The sequence below is a fragment of the Caenorhabditis remanei genome, chromosome X, assembly GCF_010183535.1.
Source record: "Caenorhabditis remanei strain PX506 chromosome X, whole genome shotgun sequence".
Lineage (NCBI taxonomy): Eukaryota > Metazoa > Nematoda > Chromadorea > Rhabditida > Rhabditidae > Caenorhabditis > Caenorhabditis remanei.
The window spans coordinates 13,533,963-13,561,807 of record NC_071333.1 but is presented as its reverse complement, the minus strand read 5'-3'; the positions used below and the strand labels follow the sequence as shown (position 1 = coordinate 13,561,807).

At 35.9% G+C, this 27,845-nt stretch overlaps 5 protein-coding genes across 5 annotated transcripts; 2 read left to right on the top strand and 3 right to left on the bottom strand.

The window, feature by feature from the left end:
* Positions 1-1,433: 1,433 nt before the first annotated feature.
* On the bottom strand, positions 1,434-3,105 carry GCK72_024691 (uncharacterized protein; the record flags this gene model as incomplete). Its single annotated transcript, XM_003118270.1, has 6 exons — positions 1,434-1,631; positions 1,770-2,087; positions 2,136-2,296; positions 2,371-2,482; positions 2,852-2,949; positions 3,057-3,105. 6 exons carry the CDS (start codon positions 3,103-3,105, stop codon positions 1,434-1,436), a joined length of 936 nt encoding a protein of 311 aa, XP_003118318.1.
* Positions 3,106-15,948: 12,843 nt separating this feature from the next.
* On the top strand, positions 15,949-19,476 carry GCK72_024690 (uncharacterized protein; the record flags this gene model as incomplete). The annotated part of the gene is made up of 11 exons (XM_003118287.2): positions 15,949-15,993; positions 16,070-16,183; positions 16,235-16,355; positions 16,437-16,624; positions 16,668-16,862; positions 18,312-18,411; positions 18,674-18,774; positions 18,826-19,016; positions 19,063-19,194; positions 19,240-19,351; positions 19,396-19,476. The coding sequence occupies 11 exons, from the start codon at positions 15,949-15,951 to the stop codon at positions 19,474-19,476; spliced, it is 1,380 nt and encodes a 459-aa protein (XP_003118335.1).
* Positions 19,477-20,063: 587 nt separating this feature from the next.
* Positions 20,064-21,033, top strand: GCK72_024689 (uncharacterized protein; the record flags this gene model as incomplete). The annotated part of the gene is made up of 6 exons (XM_053735998.1): positions 20,064-20,067; positions 20,167-20,252; positions 20,305-20,571; positions 20,617-20,724; positions 20,779-20,906; positions 20,952-21,033. 6 exons carry the CDS (start codon positions 20,064-20,066, stop codon positions 21,031-21,033), a joined length of 675 nt encoding a protein of 224 aa, XP_053579564.1.
* A 472-nt stretch (positions 21,034-21,505) lies between these two features.
* On the bottom strand, positions 21,506-23,556 carry GCK72_024688 (uncharacterized protein; the record flags this gene model as incomplete). Its single annotated transcript, XM_053735997.1, has 7 exons — positions 21,506-21,821; positions 21,870-22,333; positions 22,377-22,530; positions 22,581-22,830; positions 22,884-23,016; positions 23,068-23,182; positions 23,315-23,556. The coding sequence occupies 7 exons, from the start codon at positions 23,554-23,556 to the stop codon at positions 21,506-21,508; spliced, it is 1,674 nt and encodes a 557-aa protein (XP_053579563.1).
* Positions 23,557-24,146: 590 nt separating this feature from the next.
* GCK72_024687 (uncharacterized protein) lies at positions 24,147-24,934 on the bottom strand (the record flags this gene model as incomplete). The annotated part of the gene is made up of 4 exons (XM_053735996.1): positions 24,147-24,214; positions 24,262-24,355; positions 24,424-24,480; positions 24,869-24,934. The coding sequence occupies 4 exons, from the start codon at positions 24,932-24,934 to the stop codon at positions 24,147-24,149; spliced, it is 285 nt and encodes a 94-aa protein (XP_053579562.1).
* Positions 24,935-27,845: the final 2,911 nt, after the last annotated feature.

Sequence of the window (27,845 nt, the reverse complement as noted above, 5' to 3'; positions counted from 1 at the left end):
AATTGAAATTGATGAGAAAGGCTTTGGGTGGGAAGTTAGTATTCCCATCACGGTCAAATGTTATTGACTAATAGGAGTCAAACTAGAAAGTTGATATGATTTCGGGAGTAATTTAAGAACTGATGTCAGATATGCAAGGTCTGATCTAACAATGCAAGAGAAAAAACGTGAGTCTTCAAGAAATGTTTGGAACAGCTCTGAGAATTTTGACATGAAGAACAATAAAATTCAAAAACACAACATTTTTCGTTTTACAGCCTCTCAACTGTACCAGTTGCCGAGAAACTTAAAAATAAAATCAGTTTTCTTTAATTTTTGCTGGCACCGGTCACGGCGGTGGGACCGGAGTCATACCACGCTTTTCTGAAAAAGCATATCTTAAAACAAGAAATAGAAAAGACTTTAGGGGGTACTTCAGAGTAACGACCTATCCAAACTTTATTAGTTTTCCCAATACTGCAAAAAACCCAAAAGTTATGAGTTTATGAGTTTTACGCTTTCACGCTTTACTTCAGATTCTGGAATATTGGTTTTTTGCAGAAAAAGCTTTCTTCATTAAAAAACTGGAAGCAAAAAAAGAGTAGGGGATGATGTCAAGAGAAATAAAAATTGAGGTTTTTTCTGCACTTTGATGAGTTGGCTCAATTGCCCTCATTGGCAATTGATTGCCCTCATTGAGAAAAAAAACAACTCAAAGATTATCAATTACATAGGATTGCCAAGAGTTAAATAGCCTACAAGAGAAATGAGAATCTTCCAGCAATCCATTGAAAAAAATAGTAAAAATAGAAAAATGGAATGGTAAGGTTCCTTTATAAATTCTCTCTAGTCAATCAAAAAAAAACGGCAGCAGCACTAGAATGTAACAAAATGATGTAGCTGGTGGTATGTGCATTTCCCACACCACTTTGATGAGCTTTAATTGTAAACCGAGATCATGAATATTGAATTACCTGTTTTCTTAGTACAAACACATTTTATTTCTCGACCGCCTCCACTGGCTAGTTCGAATTTCGTCTGCTAGGTTGTGTTTTTATTCTGAAAGTGGTTTACGTAGGATTGGAAATACGAAAAGAAACAAACACAAAGTGGGCAGCGATCGGAATCAAAATCTTTGAAAAATAGAATTATGTACATGCGTGTGTTTTGCTATAACTTCTTGAAAAATAGAACCACTAGTAATATTTGAAAGAATTGAATTACAAGTGACATGGTAACTAATGGCCTAAATTGTTTATCTTCAGGGACTTGCCAAGTCAAAAATTTGAATCAGAAATTGCCGTTTTTAACAAAAAGTGTAGTTCTCTTAGGGACAGGAAGTTCACATAAACAAAGTTTTATGACTTTTTGAAATGCAATAATCAGTAAATGAAATGGGAGAGAGAAAAAAGAGAGAAAAAGCAATAAGAATTGTACAGGCTAAGAGATCATATCTAATAAATCATTGTCATGAAAAAAGCAAATACAGTTGAGAAGATAGTCAAAGTGGTTGCAGCCGATGAGCAAATCATAGCACGATCCAATTTGCTTGGTCTGTATTGGATGCGTCGACCGTTCAATGGCTGAAGTGGGCGGTAGTTCTTGTCGGACTTGACGAGCTCCTTGTTATGCAATTGACGGAGGAGGTGAAGCTGAAAGTACAAATTAGTTGTGGCGTGTAGAGAGGGTGGGTATTCAGGATGGTCTTCATATTGAGAATTACCTCATTGAAGTGGAATGATGGAAATTAAAGATGAATGAGAAAAACAAGAATTGAATTTATTACTCACCTGATGACTGGAAATAGCCACTGGCTCAGCGAGCACTGTCCACACAACCGCTTCACTGCAATCCGGGGTGGTGAGACTTCCCTCATAACGATAGAATGCTTCCGTGTCAAATGGAAGGACATATTTTGTGCGGAAGTTTTTGATTTCAGTCTTGTTTCCAGAATGTCTGACGTCATGAAGTCTTTCAGAGATCGGGGAGAAGTTATTGGCAACAGGATCATTGGTTTTTGCAAGGAACACTCCGACTACAGCCAATCCATCAGGACGAGTTAGTGCTTCCTTGAGTGTCAAACCCTCACGAACATGTACCAAATGCAACTGGAAACACTTTCGATCAAACTTTTAGATTTGGAAGAATCAACCAACCTCAGCTGGATAATGCAACGATCCCAAAGCGTGTTCCGATCCAACAGCGTCGTTCTGTCCCCAATGCAAATGGAATTGAACCAACTTGTATCTATGCTTCAATCCCCCTCCTTGGATCATTGGTTGTTTTTGTTGCCAGCTTTCAAATCCTCCGGCAAACACTGAATATACGAATGATCAATCATTTTCACTTTCTTCTCCTGTTCCATTTTCTTTTTTTCACTTTGAAACTCACATGTTCTCCCGGTGTTACTCAATTCAATCTTTCCATCCATATCATAGTTCAGGAAATGCATGCGGTGGAGGAGGGCATAGTCAACATCGGGTGCACGAATATCAATTGGCGACTGAAAAAAGAGAACTGTGTTTTGCAGTTTCTGTTCTAAAACTAGTGCATGGTCAGATAGAAATAGCCGGTAGGAACTGATCATTGGAACAGAACTGAAAACGGTTACGTAGTTGATTCAAAAGTTTCGTGTTCCGATTGTGAATTCCAAACCCTTGGTGTGTTTCTTTCAATTGAAAATTCAAAAAACATAACGAAAAGATAAGAATCAAAGAATGTGTTCTCATCAAAGAAAACCCGCTTAATTTTGTGATTGATGGGTTTCTCCAAACTTCGAACACTATTTCTTTTTTGCCATAGGTACACTTTGTGTCATTTTGATTGATCGTTTCAACCCATCTACCCAAAGTTACAACTTCAAAATTCAAACCTGCTTCAAGTGATTCTGACACTTTCCTTGCCAAGTGTCAGGTCCATTGTCTTCGTCGTACCCCCATCCGTGGTCTGCTCCGGGGCCACAATGAACAACTGAAACATAATAAGTACTCTTAAGTGTATGTGTTGTGCTCTTATGTGCCGTTTGTGCCAGACAAGTATTAATTGGATATCTTCTTCATCACAACGAGACAACCCACCTGCAAGCAATGCCAGGAGCAAAGATAAAACAAGCAGATGCGACGACATGGAAGCAGGTGGTGTTGGTGTTCCAAGTTTTTTTTTCCAAGTGAGAAAAAGTTGGCCTCCTGTAAAATAAAACAAATGATGTATATAAAATGGATGTGTGAAAAGAAGAGAAAGAGTAAAAGGAGGGGTCAGACGTATTCAAATCTTTGAAATCTTCAAAAAAAAAAGCCACAAAATAAATTGAGTTTGATTTCCCGCCGGTTCTGAATATCAAATTTGAAGATGGCAACAATATAGAATCTGTTGTAGTAAGCAAGAAAAGCAGAAGAAAATGTGTCTATTCGTCTCAAGAGGAGGACCCTCATCTTCTTTTTTGTTGGCGACCTCAAGAAAGAGGATAAGATCATGTTCATTGAAATTTGAGATTGAAAAAAACCTTCTCTTTCGCTTAATTTTCTAATGAGGGTCATGTAACTGTCACAAGGCGTAGATCTTTGGTTTTCCATTGCAAAAAAACGGGGGGAAATTTAGTTTCGAGTTACAAAAGACGTAGATAGTGATAAACTTTACTGATAAGCATTTGAAATTATGGCGGTTTGAGTTATGACCGTTCTTTATGAAGCATTGACAGAAAATTTGGTTTTTTGCAGTCATTATATAGGGGGAATGTAGTGAAATATGAAATATGAACTATGTACTATGAGTTTGAAATTCCCGAAATAGGGAGGATCCTATTCAACTGTACTCTCCAAGAGAAACACCGTTCCGGAAGACTTATTTTAAGTTTCAATTCCAAAATATTCAGTTCAAAAGAAAAAAAAACGAAATAATTTATGAGGTAATTCAATTCATTAATGTGTGTTTCAATTGATTTGAAACACGACGTAAGTTTTAATTTGATGGGGTGAAAGATAGATAAATAGATGAAAATGAGAAGAAGAAGATAAGAATGAACAAAGTTTTGAGAGATATTGTCAGTTGTGATGAGGAGGGCAAGAGCATCCATTCATCAACCATCAGATCCTTCCGCTTAAACGCGAAGATCAGTGACACAGAGGAATGTCAAGAATATCCGAGTATGATATGAATTCTTACACTTGTGCAGTTCAATTTTTAAAACGCCGCTTCCAACTGATCTTTGGGAAAGAAAATGACGGACCGCCCCGGATATGTTTAACTGGTTCCCTCCCGAGAGCAGATTTTTCTTCTTCCCGAAACAAATTTGAGTTTTATTGTTATTTTGGGGGCAATACAAAGTGAGTGTTGAGACGACCCACAGGATATTGGGTAATCAAAAGTTATGATGATCAGAACATCATGGATAGGTTGAAGACTAAAATGAGTATACTTAAAATCTGAATGAATGAGAATAAAAATTTGGATAACAATTTATAAAGAGCTGTAAACAACATCCGAAAGAAAAGTAATGCATTTTCTAAATAAGCCAGCAAGTGAGTGAAGCAGTGTGTGTCATCCCATTATTTTTCTAGCCAACATTTTCTATCCAACGAGTTCTCAAAATTAAGATGACAAGATTTAAATTAATTTTCAGTCAAGTAATTTAAAAAAAAACAGCATTCTGTATATTTTTGAAGCTCTGTTTGACACAACACAGTTTATCAGAAATGTTTGTTTCTCTGTTCCCAAGTTTTTTTTTTGAAAAAATTCGATATTTTCACAACTTACAACAGGAGCAAGATTGACAAATGTTTTGATAAGAACGTGGACTTTGCACACTAAAAATATTTTCTGTAAGCCCACGCTTCGGAAACAACAAAAATTGCATTGGGTACACCGGGACAAACTTGAAACGTTTCTAAGACTAAAAATGTAAGATTAGGAATATCCGGAAATATCATTTTTGCAAATACCAGTTTTGTATTATTCCATTCGATGTAGATTCATTTTTTACAACTTTCAAATTTATTGACTTCTAGCCAATTAGCATTCTCTCTTAAGTCTTTTTGAAAAGTTTCCGCTAACGTGAAGTGACACAGAATGTTCGCTAATCTGAATCTGCACTGACCAGTAGAACTATGATGATGATAGGAAAAAATGTTGGACTGAAAAAAAGAACATGACGTTCTTGTTTTCTAGTCTGAACTAGGAAGCGATAGTGTATAGAACAGAAAATAGTTGACCCCATGGACGAAAGACTACAGTTGCAATAGATAAACATTTCAAAAGGAAAAGCAGGAAAAAGTAGGAGGAAAAGTTTGTTAGGTTTGACAGGGAACCGAGTAATGTTTGCTTGGAGGTTTGAGAAATTCAAGAAAAAAAAACTGTTTGGATGGTTGAGAAGTTGGGTGCTAATCCCTACTTGAGTTCTATACAGAATTCTCTTTAAATTCACAATTCTTCTTGTTTTTACAGTCTAAAAAAATTAAGAGTCAACATTAAAAATAAAACATACTAATAGAAGTATACCAAGTTTAGGAATGAAAATATGAAAACTTTATTTTCCACAGATAAAATTCTATCAAATTGAAGACACGATTCGGAAGTTCAGCGGTGGTCATTGGACAAACGGATGCACATCGGAAGCTCGCTAAGTGGTTCTGAAACATAATCTTCAGGTTTCGAGATATACGCTTGATATGTATTTTCTTATTTCCAGATTTTCAGATTTAGCAAAATCGATCATCAGGATATTTTACGAGGAACAAGTCTTTTCACTTGTAGTTTCGAAAATAGAGTTTTGATGGAATTAATAATTTTTTGATAAGTATAATAATTCAAAAAATTGTATTCCAAAATAACTTTCAGAATCAAAATGAGATAAAGGAAAAACAAATTTATACTCAATTTATTAAAATATCTGATTAAATTAATTGAATCTCTTGGTTGTCTGGTGCCCAGATCTTGGTTGTCTGGTGCCCAAGGTTTGATGCGGAAAATTCTACAAAAGCAAAAACTTTTCTGCGAAATTTTTCTGGAAAATTTTCGCTCTCCGTATTTTCCTCCCTTCTATGTTTTTCTTGTCTTGTCAACTAATACTACAAAAAAAGTATATCAGGTTCCATCCAGTCATTACGTACAAGTGTGTTTGACACATTCAACCGCGCTTTTTCTGCAATTTACATTACTTCCCTTCAGGAGCTGTCGTTGATTCACATACATCGCATCGGTATCTCAGGATGCATTTAGACACTTGACTGACATTTGAAGTTCTACATTCCCGCTTCTTTTTGACCTTGCTTCCGCGTTTTGGGATCTTTGAGGCTAATCATCAATCAGCCTTTTTTTACTTCTTTTCTGCATAATGAGAACTTCTCTAGAACTTTTTTTCTATTTATTTTTAGAAGAGCATTCTGATCGATTGATTTTCTTATTTTTTCAAATAAGATCATTGTATTGTGGTTCATGTGCCCTAACATAAAATATTTCGTAGATTTAAAAAAGTTCACCATGTTTAAACCAAACTCTCATTTTATTTTGTAAACCAATTCACTTGGCCTTCAGTCTTTTTTATCCTACAAAAACTTGATATCTTTCCATGTTGCAGCATCATTTCCTGATATTAGCTTTTTCTGCTTTATTTTAGATTTTTTTCATTTCGTTTTTTCTTGGTTTTTATCATGCACTCTTTTTTCTAGGTGTCCATTTTTGAGAACCTCTAAATTTGAGCTTGTTATTCTTGCCCGGTTCTTATATTCATAATAAAATATAACAAGGTTAGTCTAGATCTTTACTTTATTACTTGTGTACTTTTGGTGTTCCAGTCTAAAATTAATGGTGACAGGAACAATAATAAGATTTTCAATATGCATTTCCAGCATGTGATATGCTTCAGGAAACAGTAAGACGGAAATATTCTCAGAGTCCTTCAATGTTTTTTCCTTCTAGTGACCAACAAGCCTTATATGAAATTTGATAATCATTATCCATGATTTCTCATCCTAATGAGAAAAACGGCAGACAGAGAGTAGAGGGGGAGGACATCTATCCGATATTCTCATTTTACACCTTTCGTCTTGTTATAGCCAGTAATTTTCGGTGAGTAGTGTATACATTTTGATTATTGAATATTAATAGATGCCACGCCGTGCAGAAGAATACTACTAGTAGAAATGAGTTGTGTTATTAGTAGATGCCATGGGAGGTTATTCTTGAAATTCATCGATATCAATTTTCTTGAAATAGGGTTTCTAGATACTTCCAGCTTGTTTTTACATAACTTACGATAACTTTTCAATCTGATTCCAACGTTTTTAAAAATATGAAAAGTTTCTGTCAAAGTTATAGACTCTTTCCAATCATAGTCTGTCTGGAAAACATATGACTAATATATCTTCGACTAGAATACGTAAACAATGAGCCAATCCTTCTTTTATAAATTTCTCATCAGAATTTTCGAGCCCTTTCATCCACTTTTTTCATATTTCTTCCAAGCCAAAAAGACAAATAGTGAATGTACGTACCCATTGTTATCCACGATGTTGGATTTCTTAATTGAAGGAAGTCGGTTGGAAACTAAATGCTCTGCCCACTACTTACCTTTTCATTCATTTTGATGCACTCCCCGTCTTCCTTGTTCTCGTTTTCAACCATTTTCTAGTGACGGCAGGGCGACTAATAAACTAATAAACATCATCATCTGGAGACATTGAACGTAACGAAAATCCTCGTCATAACCTTACTTTCTTAGCGTCATATGTTTGGCCATTTAACGAGGGAAAGAAGATGAAAAGTATAAGAAAAGTATTTTGTTCTCATCTCATGACCATATCTTTCTACCGAGTAACTTTTGAGTAACCACTCATTAGTCTTCTTGATTTAACGTCATAAAAATCATTGCTCAATGCGTTGGTTCAGTGTATATAATTTTATTTCAAAGAAAGCGTTTTGCTCTTTTTCGTAAATTGCTGTCGCACTTCCGACACCTTTTCCTTTCCTCTTGTGATTCGATTCGCTTAAACTTGCAAATTAGAGGTGGGGACAACTCTCTTTCGGAATATCTAATACGTAATTCTCACTTTACTTGATACCTAGTGCTCGTTAACTTCCCTGCTATGCATAATGATCGGAAATTTGACTTTTGTCTTTAACGGGAATTGTGTGATTTCTCGTTTGCCCTCCTATCCGAATGACCGAAAATCAAGAAGTCAGTTTCTTCCCAGAAAAAAAACGCAAGCCCCGCCTCAAACGAATTAGTTTTGGCTGACTCTAATTGAAACAATAATGTTAGAAGAGCATTCCATCGTTTTTCGCCATTCCAACGACAAATATTTCGTTTTCATTTCCAGAATTAATCCATCTACTAAAACGCATTCAGTTCCTGTAAAGAATAGAAAACAACTTTTGGTATCAATAAAAAGTGTGTTCAAGGAACATTGCCGTTTCGAGGAAATTATTTGTTATTCTATTTCCAGAGTACGCGAATTGACGTTTAAAATTGGGTATTACCTTTTTGTGAGAAACTAAGCCAATTAAGAATGAAAACTGTAACATAAAAATATAAAACAACATACAATAGAAACGGTTTTAGAACATTTGTATTATAAATGTATACTAAATTAGTAGCTCAAATTTTTGATGGTTGATCTTCTTATTCCAATTTTGTTAACTTTCTGATTGGTTTTTCTTATAAACATCTCAAAACTCTTGTTTTTTTTTCCAAATAATTCTCATGTCACTTTATTTATTATGTGGATTGCAGACCGTTACTCAAAGATTCCGGTTCCAACAACTGAGGGCAGAAGGGTTCTACGGATCCAGGTATGATTGGCTAACTACCTGAGAAAAATAAAAATAAATAAATTTCGGTTTGACTCATTTTTAAATTGCTGAAAAAAATTTTTAATACGGGGTGGCCTGAGAAAGTCTATAACTATGGTAATTACCTAGTCGCTTTTTGGTCGTCATTGCTCTAAATAAGATCTCGGGGTAAGAAAAAAGTCGTCTCACTAACAAATTCCATCCTAATCGTCGTGTCATTCATTTGTTCGGTGTAAAGAGCTGAAGAATGTTTTAAGAATGCATAGAACACGAGATGAGATAACTACCTATAATTGTTTTGGTTCTTGCACACCTTATTTTCAAACTGTGGCTCACGTTGAAAGTTTTCACATTTTATGAGCCACTTATAAACCCAAGGGAAACATTTTTCTTTTGGTTTTTTATATTGATTCGAAATGTGTGAAACGAAAACTTTTTGTGATTTTCAAAACATTGCATTTTAGTCCTTAGAGATCTAGAAAAGTTTGTGTGCTAATTGAAATTTCATGAGCAATTGTTTATCATCAAAAAACTTCTGTTTTGGATTTCGTTTTTTTCTCTCTTTTTCGTTTTCTAGTTTTTATTTGTGCTCACACATCCACCCTCTTCATGTCGTTAAAACAGAAGACTTGACACCCTCAGGGTTTCTGTTTAGCAGTGAGATTGGTGTCGATTTTCCAGTCACTACAAACAATTTATAGTGAATTGAACAGATTAAAATATTGATCTGTTAATGAAGCAAGTCAATTTTATTTTTAACTTATTTTTGACTCCCACCCCTGTCCTGTTCCATATTTTGCTTATGTGAAAACAAATATTAGGGCTTCCCCATCTTCAACAGACTTACATGTGTTCTGTCTGATATCTGAGAAAAAAACGCTTAAATTATATCATTCGAGGAGTTTCCTCTCTACGTCTTAAAGTGGGCGGATTAGATGAATTGCTGACCTCACTTAGTCAAGCTTGTCTGTCGGACTCTTCAAATACGTATCAGGAAATTAAATTCATTTTACTTTCGCACTTCAAAATCCTACATGATATACGCTGACCTTAAAATGAACGAGTCATTGCTTTCCTATTTTAAAATTTAGTTTTGCGGAAACTTAACTCGTATAATTTATTTCAATATACTAAGCTAACTTTCTTAAAATTCTCGCTTGTATAGTTTGTCCCTTTTTTTTTCTTCTAAAAGTGACATATCTTGCAACCATTTCTCTCACTGGACCTGTGGTTTTCTTTGAATATTAAACAAGTTCTGACACGAAAAATAGGCCTGACGTAGAAATATATATGTGCTTTGCATTCAATTCTTTAGCTCGGTTCCCTCTTTTGTCATCAATTTGTGCTAACTTGCAAATGAAAAAAGGCATTATAATAATGTGAAGTCAAAACCGGAAGAAAAAGTGTGGAAGTGAAGAAAAACAAAGTTGATAACATACGCGACAAAATACGAGAGTTTTTTGCACACGCAATAGTAATTGAGTGACAAATACGTTTTGGGAAAAAAGAACCACGATGGTGGTACTTAGGACGGCGAACGTAGAAGCTTTCCTTTTTGTTTCTATTAGCTTTTTCAGTCTGGAACCAGAACCAGAACCAGAACCAGGAAGCTGTCTAGAAGTTTTTATAAGGTTTTTAGATTGTTTTGTTTTATCACACTTTTTTTCTGTTCTCTTAATTTTTTATTATTCTGTGTTCTTTTTCTTTAAAATGTAACACAATCAACACTCTCTTCCTGGTTTTTTTTCTTTTAAATATTTCCAAAGATCCAAAAAGGATTATTGGGAAAAAAAAATGTCTCACAATATATTGTCTGCAAAGAATGGCGGTGTTATTTGAAAGCGTCTTCCTCATTCTTCTTTGTGTTATCATTTCAAAAACTTTCAAGTCTGTCACATTAATTGAAAACACAATTACTCATGTCGGTATTTCAGTTATCTCGACTTTTTCTGACATCTATCAATAAGTATCTGAACCTTGATAATTTTGCAAGGTGGGTTAGAGGCTAACATAAAATTTTATATCAATCCCAAAAGATTTTCGAAACAGGAGAGAAATACCACACTTTTTTATGTGTTTCTTTTTCCAAAAAGTGGCGTCAATCTCTCCAAAAATTTCCAAAAATTCCCAAATTGAATGATATCAATTTCAAAAAGTAATTTCCGCGCAACTCCTCTTCCACCCAAACATTTCCTGTAGGGTGTGTCTGAAATCGCGTTTCCTGTTGCTCTGTCATCCGGACATTCTATCAGTCTATGATTGAATCACTTTCATTTTATTCGAAATGTTTCTTCACGTGTCTGTCAAAAAACTCGATGCGAGACAGCTAGGAGAAGAAACACTTCAGTATGAAAATTGTCAAGTTCCGAGTGATGCAAATTTCTGTCGGATTCTGTCGTTTTTTCTTGGTTTACCCACAACTATAATGCAAAATGTCGACTTCCTTTTTGATTTTCGTGCTTTAAACTTCACTGAGTTCTAGTCGAAAGGGTGGAAAGTTGTTCGAGGTGGTACTAAAACATTACATCTCATCTTTTGTCAAATCTAACTTATTTCGTGCTTCAAAAAGTTGAAGACACATCCATGTTGACATATCTAATATTCATATATCTCGGAAAACGTATTATCCAGAATGAATAAGCAGGATAAGCATTTTCTTTTTTTTGTTCAGCTTGAACAAAAATAGAGACCTTAAACACATATGACGTGAGCGTTCAACCTTCTATAATTTCTTCTCAAGAGCTGGAAAAACATGCGTGATCTATTCGTTTTTGCGACCGGCATCCTGAGTTTTTTCTTGCTTTTTTTCTCAGAGCTCACTCGGTAATAATGAAATTTGATCGTTTTTTGAATATTTGATTCTTGCAACACTAGATTCTCCTAGTATTCTTACACGACCAAGTTTGCTTTTCAACTTTTGCCACCATACTTTTCTCTGTTATTTATCGTTTTCGCTTGTTAACAGGATACACAATCATCCATTTTTCTAGTCATAATCCCCTCACCAATTTGTTTCAACTTTATATCCCAAGTACATTCCAATTAAATGTAACTATCACTTCCTGTTGTTGTGTAGAAAACTTTTTGCAAAAAAATGTAATGCTTCATTATCCAATGTTTTATCTCTCTATCCAATGTCGTGGGCAATCGGATTATGGAGATTTGGCTATCACGCCATCCTATTACAATTCGCGCAGGTTTTTTCTTTCTATCTGTTCTCAGTTTTTATTTTGTACTCCTTGACTTAATGATAGATCGGATTAGAAAGTGATAACAATTGATAGAGGGAGAGTTCTTGGAAAAGTTTTAGGATATTAAAAGACGTGCATACTTTTGAGAACATATCGATTTCTAAACAAGTGTCTCATCTCAGTTCGAAATTTTTTGAAACTAATTATTTCGAGAATGATTCGAGCAATCACATATACTTTTCCTGGTCCTACCAAACTGGAATTCCCCACAGTTTTTGTAAGATTTGAAGATGATCTCTTTCCTCTAGACGATGATCCTATGTCTGCTTCATAGACACTTGAAAGCTGAAAAGAAGAAAAAAGAAGAAGTTACAGAAAATAGAAGCATTTATTTTTGTCTGATAGTTATTGGGTGTGACAAGAAAAAAGAAACAGAGAGCCCCATCTTCGCTTCCTAGTGCTCCTTCTCAACAAAGTCATCGTCCCTTTCTCCCGTGCCGTTACATATCCTGAACCGGCTGCTGCAATGTCTGACCAGAGGGCGGGCTTATCCGTTGTGGAGAAGTGCTGGGAATAGAGTGTCGAAGGGGGGCCCCCATTTCTTCTTCTTCATACTTCTTCCAACAAACCCCTACCAGAGCTTCTCATTCACCACGTGGTAGGAATGGAGTTACAGTAATCCATACTGCTGTAATTCGTCATCATCATCTTCCCCAATTTCTATTATTCCAAAGCTAGCCATTCAAGCCAGAAAAACATTAAGACTCCTGGTTGGGTGTCTTTTCCCCGTGCCGGTGTTAAACGACTCCCCAAAAAGCTTATTGTCAAAGATTGAAGTATTCAAAGTCAAGTCATCAAGATGATGTGAGTTGTCTCTTGTTTTTTTACTTTATTCTTTTTTGGTCCGTGGGAAATTTTGACAAGAAGAAGGAGAAAAAGGTCCCTGTCTTATTTCCTCAAAACACTTCATATTTCAAAATGTTCTAAACGCTTGAGCAAAAAAAAAAACAACTAAAAAATAAATAAGTTTTCAATTTCGCAGCCGAGCAAAACTCTTCAGAGTGATTTTTAATTCCTAGGAGAGGAGAGAAGTGTAGGAGTTTGGATTCTGGATTCGATCAAACTTTGGCGAAAAAAAACCTTGAGCTTCCTAGGGCTAAGTAAACAAAAATCAAGCATCGTGTTCAGTTTTGGTGAGTCCAATTTTGCAAAACCCATATTTAAAGAAACTCAAAATGAAATTCAATTTCTGAGAACTTCATATAGTTAATAACATAGTTGCACATCATATCAACCAACCACATTTTTGTGTGTCGATTCTTTCAAAAAATCAAAAGTAAGGCAACGAAAACACGCTTATCATTTGTTCCACCTCGTTCCATTTCACCTGCTGGTTTTGCTCGAGCGAAAAGAAACTTCATTTTTGCATTCAAGATCTCTTCATTTTTTGTCGTTGGTTTTACTAAAACTAAAACCAAGCGAAACATAATCTTCTTACATTATCACTATCTTCTCATCTTATTCCTAGTAGCATTGAAAAATGCTAATCTCCCGGTTTCCTTCCATGGACCTAAGGCAAGTCTTCCTTTTTTATTTGATTGAAAAAAGGGTGGTCGTACTTTGTTGTATCCTTGCTTTAATGCTCATCTATTTTTGAAGTGTGTAATAGGGAAAAGAAAAGAAAAAAAGAGGTCATTTTTCTCCTAACATTATTAATAAACTCATTGCCATTAAGAGATCAAAGGAGTCATATGAGCAACTGCAAGTAACCAAAGTTATAATTGCATTTAATTTAACGGGAAGTGGTACCAGGGCGATAATTCAGAAAATTGAATTTTCCGAAGTTATAGCCCACAGTTCTTCAAGGGAGGCACATGATTTATTGAGTTACCCAAAATTCAAATATCAGTATATGATCTTTCAACTTTGTCAAGAGCAGCTGAAACTAAAGGTGTAGAAATAAACTTCTTACGTAGTTTGTGCAACACCTCCAGAACACGTACTTTTGCTTGCCCACACATAAACCTTTTCAAAAATTCAATTAATCATAAAGAAATCTGTCACGCCCACCGTCTTTATATTCACCAGATGGGAGCCCATATTGTCACAGATTTTCTTCCGCTGTTCCCAGAGTCTTTTGTCTTCATTCAGACGTGTTTTTGGTATTTATTCGAGATTAATAAGGCGACCGTCACAACTTCTATTTTATCTTTATCTTTAGTCTCTCCTTTTTGTTTTCATTCTTTGAAAGACTTTTTGATTCGTTCCTCATAAAGAATGTCTGACGTTGCATGCTTCTGGGAGACAGTCTAGAGGAAGAATTCTAGTTATTGAAAGTTATCTTTTCTATCTCTCCCTGGAGCTGGAATCCAATAAAAACCAAACCGCTTTCTGGAAACACTGATTGTTTTCTTTTTCAAGAATAGGATAGCTGTCAAAGTCCGCCTCCCCGAGGTTTACTTGGATGTGATCTAAATACTAAATCATTCGAACAGTGTAAAAATTGTCCGAATTTTTAACCTATTTTTCCAAGTCCAATGTACGTATGTTATCTGAATGCTTCTCAGAAATCGAGAAAACCAATAAAAATAATGTGATAAACTATTCCACATATTCGTAAAAACAAACCCAAACGACTTTCTCTAACGCCAATCATATATTCATTTTGCTTTCAGGTCGAGTTATGTCATGAGTCCGGTCGACGAAACCTACACATTTTTTCAAGTAAGTTCAAATTTTGATTCCATTAAGCGGTTTGTTATTCAATGAACCAGCCATTTTGAGTCATACGTCATAACCGGGTCTTCCCACAGAACCAGTACAAATCCAAATCTTTCGTTCAGTTAGTATGTTAGTATGTTGAAGAGTTAGGTCGAAGCCAGAGGAAAATTGCATAATCTCTTTCCGCCTCCACAATAAGCAAAAGTCTTCTTCTCTTCTCTCCAGCTATCCTGATTGGCCCTGCTATTTATAGATGTTGTTGCTGAATATAGGGACCCATAGTTGTTTCTTGTTACACTACCAAGTTATTTTTTTCAAGTCAAAGTTCTGGTTTTCAGTCAACTGAAAAATTGGGGGAGAGGGGAAAATCTCCTGTAAAGAATACGAAACTTTTGATGATATATGGATAACTGAGATTTGATCAGAATGGGATAGCAGACAACTAGACACAACGTTCATAGACAATCCATCAATATTCTGCATAGAATTTAATTTTTTTTAAGTTGGAGAACATTACAGATGGGTAATCTTGAAGAACTTTTTGATTAGTCATACTTGTTTTCAGATGAACAGAAGAAAAATTGATCTGTGAATTATGCAAGAAACTGGCTGTCTTTTTTCTTTTTCTTTTTCCCATTGATCATTCCGCAATTAACATTTGACATGAGGGTGGCTATCCTTAAGTAGTATGACTCTTGATTCCATCCATGATACTCAATTATCTCAACTTTTTCGTCTTGATGGCAACCTGATACTTCTGAGATTCAAATTTCCAGCGTTGCTTTGAAAAGTGAAAATAGACATGACTTCGGCACGTATTATTCATAAAATATGAGAACACATGGAGAAGACAACATGATCTTTGACATGCTCGCTTACATCGCTCAAAAATTGAATCAAGTATCTCTCATGGCTCGTCTCCAAACACATGTATTGTGTTTCTCAATGAGAGGGTCCTAAATCTGAATATAACAGCCCTCATCTTCTGTTCACCAAAGTTTCGGCCACACTCTGAAAATAGAAGCAACCAATTGGAAGAACAAAATGACGGGATCCGAAAGTTTGATGAGCGAGCAACATGCCCTTAGACCACTACGCTACTAGGGAGACCCAGAACAACTAATCATCATAAATTTGTCCTTGGCTAGTTTTCACACGCACATGTGTGTGTGTATGTGGTCTCATCCCTATACCCTCACATACACCCTTCCCATATCCATTTAATCTCATGTACGTAGGGGTCGGTGCTTCTACTCTAAAGAAAACGAAGAAGATGTATCCCAACAATTTTTTCGAAAAGTTAACCACGGGGGATCAAGTGAGATTAATGAAAAAAAAAATTAATGAAAAAAATGAAGAAAAGAAGAAAATTTGGCAAAAAATGCATATTTCAGATCCTCAAAGGGAGTGCACTCTTCCTTCTGGTACTATGGACCATCTTTGCCAACTCCTTGGTATTTATAGTACTGTACAAAAATCCACGCCTGCAAACTGTGCCCAATCTTTTGGTAATCCGAGAATAAAAATCAGAAAATCATATTTTGTTTCTTTTTCCACAGGTCGGTAATCTGGCATTCTCTGATCTGGCTCTAGGATTAATAGTTTTGCCATTATCCTCGGTATATGCAATAGCTGGAGAATGGGTATTTCCAGATGCATTGTGCGAGGTTTTTGTGTCAGGTGAGAATTTAATAATCCTAGTTTTTAGTTTTAATGGGTTTCTGGAAAAGGAAAAGCAAGTATCAAAATGTGGATTTTCAGCCGACATTCTATGCTCCACTGCATCTATCTGGAACTTGTCAATTGTTGGTCTAGACAGGTACTGGGCAATTACCAGTCCAGTTGCATATATGAGTAAAAGAAACAAGAGAACAGCGGGTATAATGATTTTGTCGGTTTGGATATCCAGTGCATTGATCTCTTTGGCACCACTTCTCGGATGGAAACAGGTATCCAAAACTTGAATAGTACAAATGAGTCAGGAATTTTCAGACTGCACAAACACCAAACCTTATTTACGAGAAGAACAATACAGTTCGTCAGTGTACCTTCCTGGATCTTCCAAGTTACACGGTGTACTCGGCAACTGGCTCGTTTTTTATTCCTACGCTTCTTATGTTTTTCGTATATTTCAAAATTTATCAAGCTTTTGCAAAGCATCGCGCGCGTCAGATCTACCGTCAGAAGGTAAGTTGAAAGAATTAGTTATTCAAATAAAAAATTTGAGAACTAATACAAAAATTCAAAACGTAGGGAAGGTCATTGTTTTGAAACATGTTCCAATTCAAATAAGTTTATCAATTATTTTGAAACCGACGAAGCGAAACCGAGCCCACATTTTTTATCGTGACGAATTTCAATACCAACTATGAATTTTGCATGAATCCTTGCGAAAAACCTGTTCCATATCATATGCTTGTTCGAGACAATTGAAATTTCACTTTTTATCATTTTATTTATAAAAAGCTATCATTTATCAAAAATTGTGAAAACCCCAGAGAAAACGTAGAGAATACATAGAATCAAAAAAGAAACCAACCAATACAAATCTCTCCAATTTTAGCTGGCCGTCTCGTCTCATGTAAGAACCGTTTTCAATCATATTTTTTGGTATTTATTCACACCGTGTTTTGTCCACAACACCACTCCAATTCACCCCTTATTCATAGAGCACCAATGTGTTTTAGTGTGTGGTCTGCACCAAAATCATACAGTTTTGTGGGAATGAGTGATACATTAGAGTAGAAATTGAATTAAATTTATTACATCTTGAAAGTCGTTCACATTATAAAAAATAATGCTAACTCTCACCGCATTTTGACCCGCATGGCTTATTCGCTTTTCTAATAGTCAAAGCATGACATTTCTATGAATGTTTGAGAAGAAAAACCACACAAGATACAATTTTGAACATGTTTTTTTAAGCAAAAAATTAGCTTTCTACAAGTTCAAATCTTTTTTAGTAGTTACATTCTGTTGGAATAATATCTTGAGTCAAAATCTGCCCGAATCGCCTATTTTTCCTATCAACTTTTCCATTCTATCTGCCCGCTACAACTTTCCTAACCAATCTATTTGCAATGCTTGCTCAAGTTTATTTTCTTTAAGGATGTGGATGCCTTTTTAATGGTGTATCTCATCATTTTCTAATAGCATGGTGGGCAGCGCGACCGCTTCTAGGAAAAATTGAAACTTTCACTCAAAAAAAGTAAATTGATAAAATTAGTGTCAGAAATAATAAATCGGTAGGTGAGCATCCATGTTTTAGAACTTTGTTTCTTTTCTTAGTTGCTTCTATTTTCCAATTGAATTCCTGAGTTAATTTATTTTCCACACCTTTCATAAGTTCTGCAAGGATGCGAACCACCGAGATATTCTTCTTACTGTATCTAGATATTTAGCCACGTGTGGTTATGTTATCTAATGAGTCGATAACCAGATATCAAAGGAAATAAATAACATAACATTTGTCATTTTTCCCTCTTCTTTTCTCAATTTTACCCTCCCGTCTTGTGTGGTCATTTTTAACTCCTACATTCTACCCCCTTGATGAGTGGTTATTGTCTGATTGGACAGCGATTGGTGTGAACACCACATTTATGACGCTTCTTCCAGAGTTAATATGATTGTTTTTAGGTTATTCGCAAGCATATTGAGTCGACTATTCTTCATGAGATTAGTCATGTTCTGCCAACGTCAGATGAATTTGCCAAGGAGGAAGAGGAGGAAGAAGATAGTGAGTTTGACATGAGATATTGTCTTCGAGAGACCTTAGATCTCTTTTTGCTCGGAAATAAGAAACTTTTTTTCTGTTTTTTTTTTGAAAAGTTTTGTGGAAACATTTCTCAAATTAACACTCAAAGATTATTGGTGACTTCCAAAGGTCTTCCGACGTCTATCCCCTATTCACCAAAGTTCATTGTTTCCGGATGACTAATAATGAAAACAACAAATAAACATTGTGTATGCACAATATAATCTAACTAATAATCTTCCAGGTGAAAGCAGTGGACAAGTTGAAAATGGGCTGGGAAATGGGAATGACGCAATTATTGAGGAAGATGAGTGTGAAGATGAAGATTCTGATGAAAAACGAGATGTAAGAAGAATGATCTGAACTAATTTAGTTTGTATAACTTTATTGTTACAGGATCATACTTCTATGACAACAGTGACTGCCACGGTGACTGGTCCAACTGAAGCTCCTTACATGAAAAGGGAAGCAAAGGTGTCAAAATCAGTGCCAATTAGAGAAGAATCTGCAATTCAGAAAAGAGAAGCAAAACCTATGAGAAGTGTTATGGCAATCAGTTATGAAAAAGTGAAACGCCATAAGAATAGGTATCAATTCTCAACAGTCCTCTGTTTTATATCAGTCAATATTTAGAAAGGAACGTATCTACCGTAAGAGTCTTCAACGAAAACCAAAAGCTATTTCTGCTGCAAAAGAAAGGCGGGGCGTGAAGGTACTTGGAATCATCTTGGGATGTTTCACAGTGTGTTGGGCACCTTTCTTCACGTGAGGGAATTTCAGAAAGATTATAGAACATGAAGAATATTACAGAATGTACGTGCTGGTGCAGTTCTGCAAGGAATGCAGTCCAAATGCTCATATAGAAATGTTCATCACATGGCTCGGCTACAGTAACTCCGCCATGAACCCGATTATTTATACGGTACACTTTTGGTGGCTACAATTTCAAAAACAAAATATCTTCAGGTTTTCAACAGAGACTATCAAATTGCATTGAAGCGACTCTTCACTTCGGAAAAGAAGCCGGGCTCAACTTCTCGTGTCTAACTTATCATTAGTTTTTAAATGAATTATTATCTGTACAAATAATTATTACTTTTTCTAAATTCCTATCAACTGCATAAGATGCTCTGTGCACAACAGAAACAACCATGTCAAGTACCATCCCGGGTTCTATTGCTTTGTTTTTACCACTGATTAAGGACCATCTCTCTAGAATTTTGCGTTCTTCCTTATAACTTTCTTTTTTCTATTTCATTTGCCAACATCTTGTAATGAAATAAACTTTCTTTCTAAAATATAAAGTATCAAACACTTGAATCTATCCAAACCGCATCCCGAGATAGAATGACCGAACGCGAGATTTGACGAGACGGTATCGAGTAACTCAAAGTACTTTTGCCAGTGTTTGCCTCTCCGACTTTGTGCCCGCATCGGCTCTGTCACCTTTCAATATTTGTTCGTTTTTCTTTTGCACACACAGAGTCCTTCGGAATTGGGAAAAAATAATGGCCAAGAGGAAAAGAAAATGACGGCGATCTGATCCACTTTCCGCTGTCAGGTGGGTCAATTGACATACTGTGTGCATCATCTAATGTCATGTGTATATTGACTTCAGCTTAAATTTTGAAACAATGAGTGAGTGAATAAAAACCGATTTAGTGATGATTGTTGTTTATCAGTTATTGTCAATAAGAAAGTGATTAAAAGAAAGTTAGCCAAAAGACTGTATTTCAGATTCAGCCAATAATCGCCGGCTGGAACATAGACATGGTCACAGGGCCAAACGATGTTTGGCTCTCATTTTTTCTGTTCTTACCATGGTAATCAAAATATTACTCTTCTGGATTAAAAATCTACCCAAAGTATTTTCAGATTGGTTCAGGCTTCATAATCGGCTTCGGTATTCAAACTCTTGTAGAAGTGTCATTCACCGCATCAATAATAGGAAACAGTGAAATAATTTACTGCCCTTATCTACTTATTGTGGTAGGAATCTTGAGTTTCGTAATGACACCGATGGGATTTTATTCAATTATCCTTAATGACAAAAAGTTGATGGTAACTCACATGTTCGCTACTTTCTTTCTTGGAGGCATGTGTGCTATGACGGCTGTGTTAGGATATCATCTCAATGCTCATGTAAGTATTGAAATCATAAAAGAAAACAGAAAATTCTGTGTGCAGGTTACAAGCAAAGATATGGAGACATGGATGAAGCAATCAATCAGAGAGGACTACGGTAACCCAATGGCTCCTCACATCCAAGAAGAATGGAATAAAGCTCATCAACAGGTAACTATTATCTAGTTATCTCACTTATTTATTAATTTATTGTTTTATTTACAGTTTGAATGTTGTGGATACCGTAATATGAATGATTTTGTGAAGAGTAAATGGTATATGATGCAAAAGAAACTTCCAAAGCGGAGGATACCAGATAGTTGTTGTGCTAGCTGTGCAACAATGCATGAAAGGTATAGGATTGATTTCAATTCTTGACTTGACATATTTACTTCTAGATTTTGTGTGGCATTTTTCAAAGACCCCGTGCAAGAAACCGAAAAACTTATGGTAAATCAAACTATATGTTTGCAAGGTTAGTAATAACACTAAAAGCTGGAAGAAAAATTATATATTACAGCCAGTGAGGGATGTCTATCAGCCGATACATCTATAGCAAATCGTGAAGTTTGTCTTCAACACTCTACCGACTACCGCTTATCTGCTGACGCTTACCGTCATACAAATGGGTGTCTCCATCCAATTCGTTCAACTCTCGAATTTTTCTCTTTCCGAATATTTATTTATTCTTCTATGTTTTGTGTTATTTTACTGTTAAGTACACTTATATGGCTGGTAGTTCATGAAATGAGCCGTCCGATTCTTCCATTTCGCCTTATCAAATAAACCAATTTTGAAAAAACCATGTTCTGAGAGATTTTGAAAGCAGTATTTATTGTTATTTGAAAAGTATGACGATCAAAAATAAATATAAAACATTGAGACAGAAACACAAAACAACACTCGTAATTTTTCTGAGAATACAATTCAGAATTAGTCACAGATCTAGGAATCACTTATTTTTCTTCGACTCCGCAACCTCTTTGACCACTTTCACAGCCGCTTCAGCCACTTTGGAGCTTTGAACATTTTTAGCTGTGGTTTTGAAGAAAAATCCGAAGAACTTTTGAAGAAGAAGTACAGGTAAGAAGACGATGAGCAAAAGAAGATAAAAATCAACGCGATGGTAGATTGGCTGGTAGGCAGGCTGCATGTAGGCGTATGAGTGATGACGACCAACGTGATCAATAGCATGAAGAGCTGCAGCGAATGGTGATGTCGTACGGGCTCTGAACTCTCTCGACATTTCCTTAGCAGTATTTTTGTATCTGTAAACTTTCTATTTATATTCGACAATTTTAGATGTTAAATCTCACTTCGCTGACTCCAACACTTTTTTCATGGCTCCATACAATGAAATTTCATTGAGATCATCTTTTTCAATTACTACACCAAGTCCCTTATTTGAAACCTTCTGTAAATTGTATCTGTTGGATCCATACAATGGGACTCCAACAATAGGAACTCCATGAGCCACTGCTTCCATTACAGATGACATTCCTCCGTTAGTGACAAGAAGTTTACAAGCTTTATGAGCGAGAAGATCGTTTTGTGGGATGAAAGTGGTCAGGTTGATATGTTTTGGGATCTTAGTTTCATCAATTCCATCAAGTTTCATGTTTGGTCCAACTCTCCAATAAATTCTGTAGTCGTTTAGATTTGTTAGAGCCTTGAGAATAGACTTGGCTTGCTTGGCACTCATTTTACTGCTGTCTGCTTGTGTTCCAAAAGAAACAATAATCAATCCTTCTTTGGCCGCAGCAATGGTAGTGTTCCATGGCTGTAAACGTTTTATTGCTTAGAGAATCATGTACTCTACTTACTGCAAAAAGTGGTTTTGGATGATCAATATGGAGACCACCGACTGGGATAACATTGGGTGGTAGAGCACGTGAAGGCTCGAGAAGTGGATCTGTGTTCGCAAAAAAGACAACGCTTTGTTGTTTCAACGTGTTAACATTTGGGAAGTTTTTGAATCTGAAGATGGAAAAATTGTTATAAAACACCATCTAAAACTTATTGAATACCTCTTTTTAATAGTGTAATCTGTTCTGAAGATATTCGTAGTTGGCTCATCCAAAAGACGATGACGCTTGGAAACCAAAGAGGAAAGGATTGGAAGACCGAGTTGAGCGATCATTTCTTGCAAATAGCATACTGAATTTCTGTAGATGTTCAAAAGTGGATAGTCTTTAGATTCCGCAATGGCACAGTGCGATGGAGAAGTTTGAACATCAACAGGAGCACCAGCAGCGGTCAAAGTTTCATCAGTGAGTCCTGAATTCTCGGTATAACATTGTTTCTTACTAATTTTTCTTCTTCCGGGTTACCTTCAGTATCAAAATAGATGGTGGGAACGGCAACCAGGTGAGTAAGCGCGTTCAGACATGGATTTCCCGAGTAGACAATCGCCACATCCAAAGATTCTTTTTTCAATGAGTCAACCAGATTTGAGTTCAAAAGCTGAAAATAGAATATCATTCTTCCAATCTATTACTGATTCTCTGATCTCACTTTGTAGCAACTGGCGTTATGCGCTCTATAATAAGGCTCCAAATAACTATCGTAATCGTAGTCGGCTCTCCACGCCGTATTCGGCACTGCGTCTTCGAGTGGTTTGAATAAATCCCTTAATGATGACGAATTTTGAGGAAGGAAAAAGTGCGAGGGTCCGCTATGACGAAATATTTACAAATTACGTATTGCGTGGGATTTTTTGTTGAGTTGTTGCAAGATTACAACTTTAATTGAACTAACTCACTTATTTAGAACATTCTTGATCACTTTCTCACGGACAAGGTGTAGTTTTGGTTTCACTAGTCGCGGTTCCTCTGGGATTAGCACTGGTTTGATTGAAATTACATTATGGTGACGTAATGCAAGTTGTTGTGCAAGAAACTCGAAAATGTTCCTTTCAAACTGATTGGTCCCCAATAAACACACAAGAATATTCAAACTGGTTACAATTTGAACCAAACATAGCACTAATAACAGTATTCTCATGGTCAGTTAATATTATCGACCCAATTGTCTGCAGAGAGGAATAGGAAAGGAATAAGAGAATGAGTAGGAGGTAAGTAAGGCACTATGTGGAGCTATGGGCACGGTACTATCCTTGCCTGGTACGGCAAACATTGACTCTCTTGGCCGACGTGGACATTGGCGGCGGTGGGGTCAACGCGTTGGCCAAACAGATTTGTCTTTTGAGGAACTAATCGTCAAAGAAACTTATTTCCTTATTGTAAGAGTTGGCAGAGTCTTTTTTTGATATTCTAAAAAATATTCTTTCATATATCTTTTCAACCCCATTCTCAAAAATTTTATGCAACAGAAAGAGCAAGCACAGGAGACGTGAAATATGAAGACAGTGTTGGTAATGGTTTGAAATAAGACATGACAGGAAAGATTGGCTATTCAGTGAAATATAATGCGGGAAAGCAGACGTAAGATTCAGTTTGAGTCCTTTTGTAAATAATTCCGGTAGGGCAAGCAGGAATGACGAGTGACGGAGAAATGCATGACGATTAATACTGAGAAATGTTGAAATCAATTTGGAGAGATTGAATGAGATCATGTTGAAATTGAGAATGAGTTTAGTTGAATCGGAAACGACGTCCAGTTCCACACAGCTTCCAGCGACATCTTTTTGAACGGTAGTGCTCTGAAAGAAATTAGTGAGAAACTGCAAGTCCTGCTTATTTTTTATACCTGTTAATCGCTCCAGCTCTTGCAATTGAGCATTGGTGGTTTTCGTCTCAAGAATCTCTCGTAATAAGGAAGCTCCGTTTTTGAGATCAGTTTCCTGAAACAAATAAACATGATATCACTTGTAGTTTGTGTTATCTACTTTGTTGCAAAACATCAACTCACCAATCTTAATCTGTCAAATAAGCTGACATCTGATTGTGAAGGATCGAGGAGCGAAGCCTGAAAAAGAACAATAATAAGAACTAGATTATAATTTCAATGGATGTTTTGATTTGATCCGTTCCAAATTGAAGGTTTCAATGATTTCAGCGCTTCTCTTTAAAATAATATTCGATTAATGAGACATCAAGGACCGAAGTTGGAAGCCCTTTTGCCTTGTGATCACATAAAAGTTATTTAATTATTTCATCATCCCCGTCATAAAGACAAGGAAGAAAATAACAATTGCAACGTGCCGTGCCTCATTCCAGAATATACAATGAGCATCAAAAATAGTATATTGCTCTTTCGAATATTATAGTGTTCTTAACGTCATTATTACATTGCGTGCATGACATTTCTGTCAATGTGTTCCATTGTACAAAAAAAACTTGAATAGTTAACAAACCTGTGTTATGATCGCCAGAAGGAATATGACTAATAGTGAAAAAAATGGAGAAGAAATCGATGTCATCGGAATGAAGAGACCGACTGTGGATAGCAAAGTCAGTGGACTGAAATGACGACGATGCGTATACTTTAGTGAGTATTTTTTGTCTTACTTGAGCTATTAGACGATTTCACTGTCGGACAGCCCTCTCGACAACTTCTACGTTCAAAGAAGTCTCTCGTAAGGGTCAGTGAGCTGTAACCGGCTCTGATTGAGCTAGTTATCAGGATGCGCGCAGAGGCAAACTTTACGGCCAAACCTGCAAACAGTGTAAGTGAGTGGTGAAGAAAAGATTTTCCGGGATTCCAGAAGAAACAAAAGTGGCGTCATTTCTTATTTGAGAAAACTAGAACATTATCAGAAGTAAAAATGATTCAATTTGGTAGATCAGAAGAGAGAGAAAGAGAAAAATAACTCATTAGATTGACGGAAATCTGATTTTCACGTTTGCAGCGTTCGCTTCTTGAGCTCGGAAAAGATTTTCAGATAAATTGGCGGCCCATTTTCCCTGATGGGAAAAAACATTGACGTCAATAAAAAAACGGGTCGTGGAAAAGAACAGATGACAAAGGAAGGCAAAAAAAGAATGTCAACTCATCAACTTGTTGCAAGCTTTTTGTTATTTGGTTACATCCTACAAAAAAAGTTTTCAAAGTGTATAAATTGGGAATAACATACAGTAGACACAGGTATATGTATTTTATTGATATCTCTTATTTTCTAGACTTGTTACATGCCAGATCTTGCAGGGAATTGTCTTGTAGGGACGTGGACTATATGTCCAGTTATAAAGAAAATGAAACCGAAATCAGAAAAAATATAATGGAATATGATGAACTAGTGCGCTTATATATTTATGGAATACTGCACTGCGAAGCAGAAAAAAGAAATATGCAGATGATAATTGGATTATTATTCATACAATAGGCAGAACTCGTATGAACAGATATAAAAGAATTCGAGAAATATTGAAATGATTGCAAGGGCACATTATTCTGACTCGAATGAGCTCTGGGTGTCGCTTCTGAATTGGTCTCTTGGTATTAGGTTAATCTGTGAATAATCCCTTTTTATTGGATGATGAACGTTAGGTGGGAAGGAAAAAAGAGTGCGAGGGTGGTTGAAAAAAAAAAGAAAAAAGACAAAGACTAGAACATTGACTGGTAAAGGTTAAGGGTTGGACTGATTGGTAGAGAAGGCAAGCCTTTGGAAATTTCACGAAAAGGGGCGGGGCCAATTATTAGACTGCGCCAAGCACTACTGGTTCTGCTTCCTCAAATGTACTTCTTCTTATTCCCTTAGTCCACCCCAAAATCAGAAAAACGAGAACACAAACACTAAAAAAAGCGAAACGTCAAAATGTGTCGAATTACCAAAAAAAGAGTGGGAGTGGAGTATGGATGATTTTTCATTTTCAAAAAAAAAACTACTACTACTGGAAAACGAGACGCTTAAGCAATTTTTAAAAATAGATGACCCATTTAAGAAAAACAAGAGGAAACTCATAACTTTCCTATCTTTGACTCGTAGATGTGAGCCAAGTAGAACGAAAATGTGTTTAAGAATGTGGTCCTGTTTTTTTTGTTTTATTTTTGTTCTATTCTCAGGAAAGGATCAATTCGGATCATCAGGACACAATTTTCTTTGTTTTTAAAGAAAATAATGTATTTTGTTTCTAGCTAGTGCAGTCTTATTTTGACTATTTGAGGAATGAACTTTTTCACAGAGAACGTGTGCCAATAACACAAAAACGTTATACCAACGTTCACAATTACTTTAATCGTGACAGAATCAAGAATGTGATGGAAAACATCATCCGCCAAATAACGTTCATTCTATTTTTCTGTTCGTCATTTACATTTCCGTTCAACCCTGATTGTTTTCTGGTTTCTTCCAAGAAATGGGATAACCTAAGATTTTGGGGCAAGTCTAGCCCTTTGTTTTTATATTTCTACAGGAATCCTATTTTTACATCAATGTCTTCTAAGTATGAATCTAGCATAGTCGGCAGAACGTAACGGTCAGAAATATAAACAAAAATTGTAATAGTGACTGGAATGCGAGATCGCAAACAGACAGAAGGTCAAAAAATTACCTTCTTTATAAAGTGTCGTCTCGCTTAATTTTTCTTCTATTTTCAGAAGGTCATGAGACAGCAGCTTTACACAAACCAGCTGGTCAACGATATGATCGATGCAAAATGATTGAATTATCACGAAAAACCTAATTGGTCAGACGTTTTTGCAAAGTTCATTTCAAAAATTTGAGGTTTGTGTAGCAGTTTGAAGTTATACGGTCAAAAATTCAAAGTACAGTCTTAAACATTTCAGATGGAAGGTCAGTAAATTGTAGAAAGTGTAAACAATTAATAGGAATCATTATTCTTCAAAGATTGATGACCAATTACATTTCGCTATTACATTCCGCTTACTAGCTTCTGAGTATTCAATAAATTAGTTCAATTTTAGAAATTCTTCCTAGTTTCTAGTTTAGCACTCTACAATCTAATGACATATGAATATACGAAAACAAGAAAAGCTTATTATCCAAAAAGTCAAACATGTATTTATAGGCGGATTCGTTGCAGAAAATGGGAGGGATCTGTGACTGAAAGCCCATAACATTTACGCACTTTTTCGTGGAAGTCTTGAATGTTCGGGAAAAGATTATAATAAAAGGATTTGCTAACGCAATTGTCATGTTCGCTATCAAATCTTTTTCTGCACACGTAACCATTTGATAGCTCTTTGGCACATACGCAAATGGGCATAATCTATTTTCAGTGGTCAGAAGCAGATTTGCTTGATTTATTGTGAACTAGCTCACTTGTAAGAATATATATTTCCTGACTTTTTCAATTTTCCAGCAAAACTTTTTTTGAAAAAAAAAACCGTAAAATGTTATATTTTCAATACAAAAAACTTTTCTATGAACT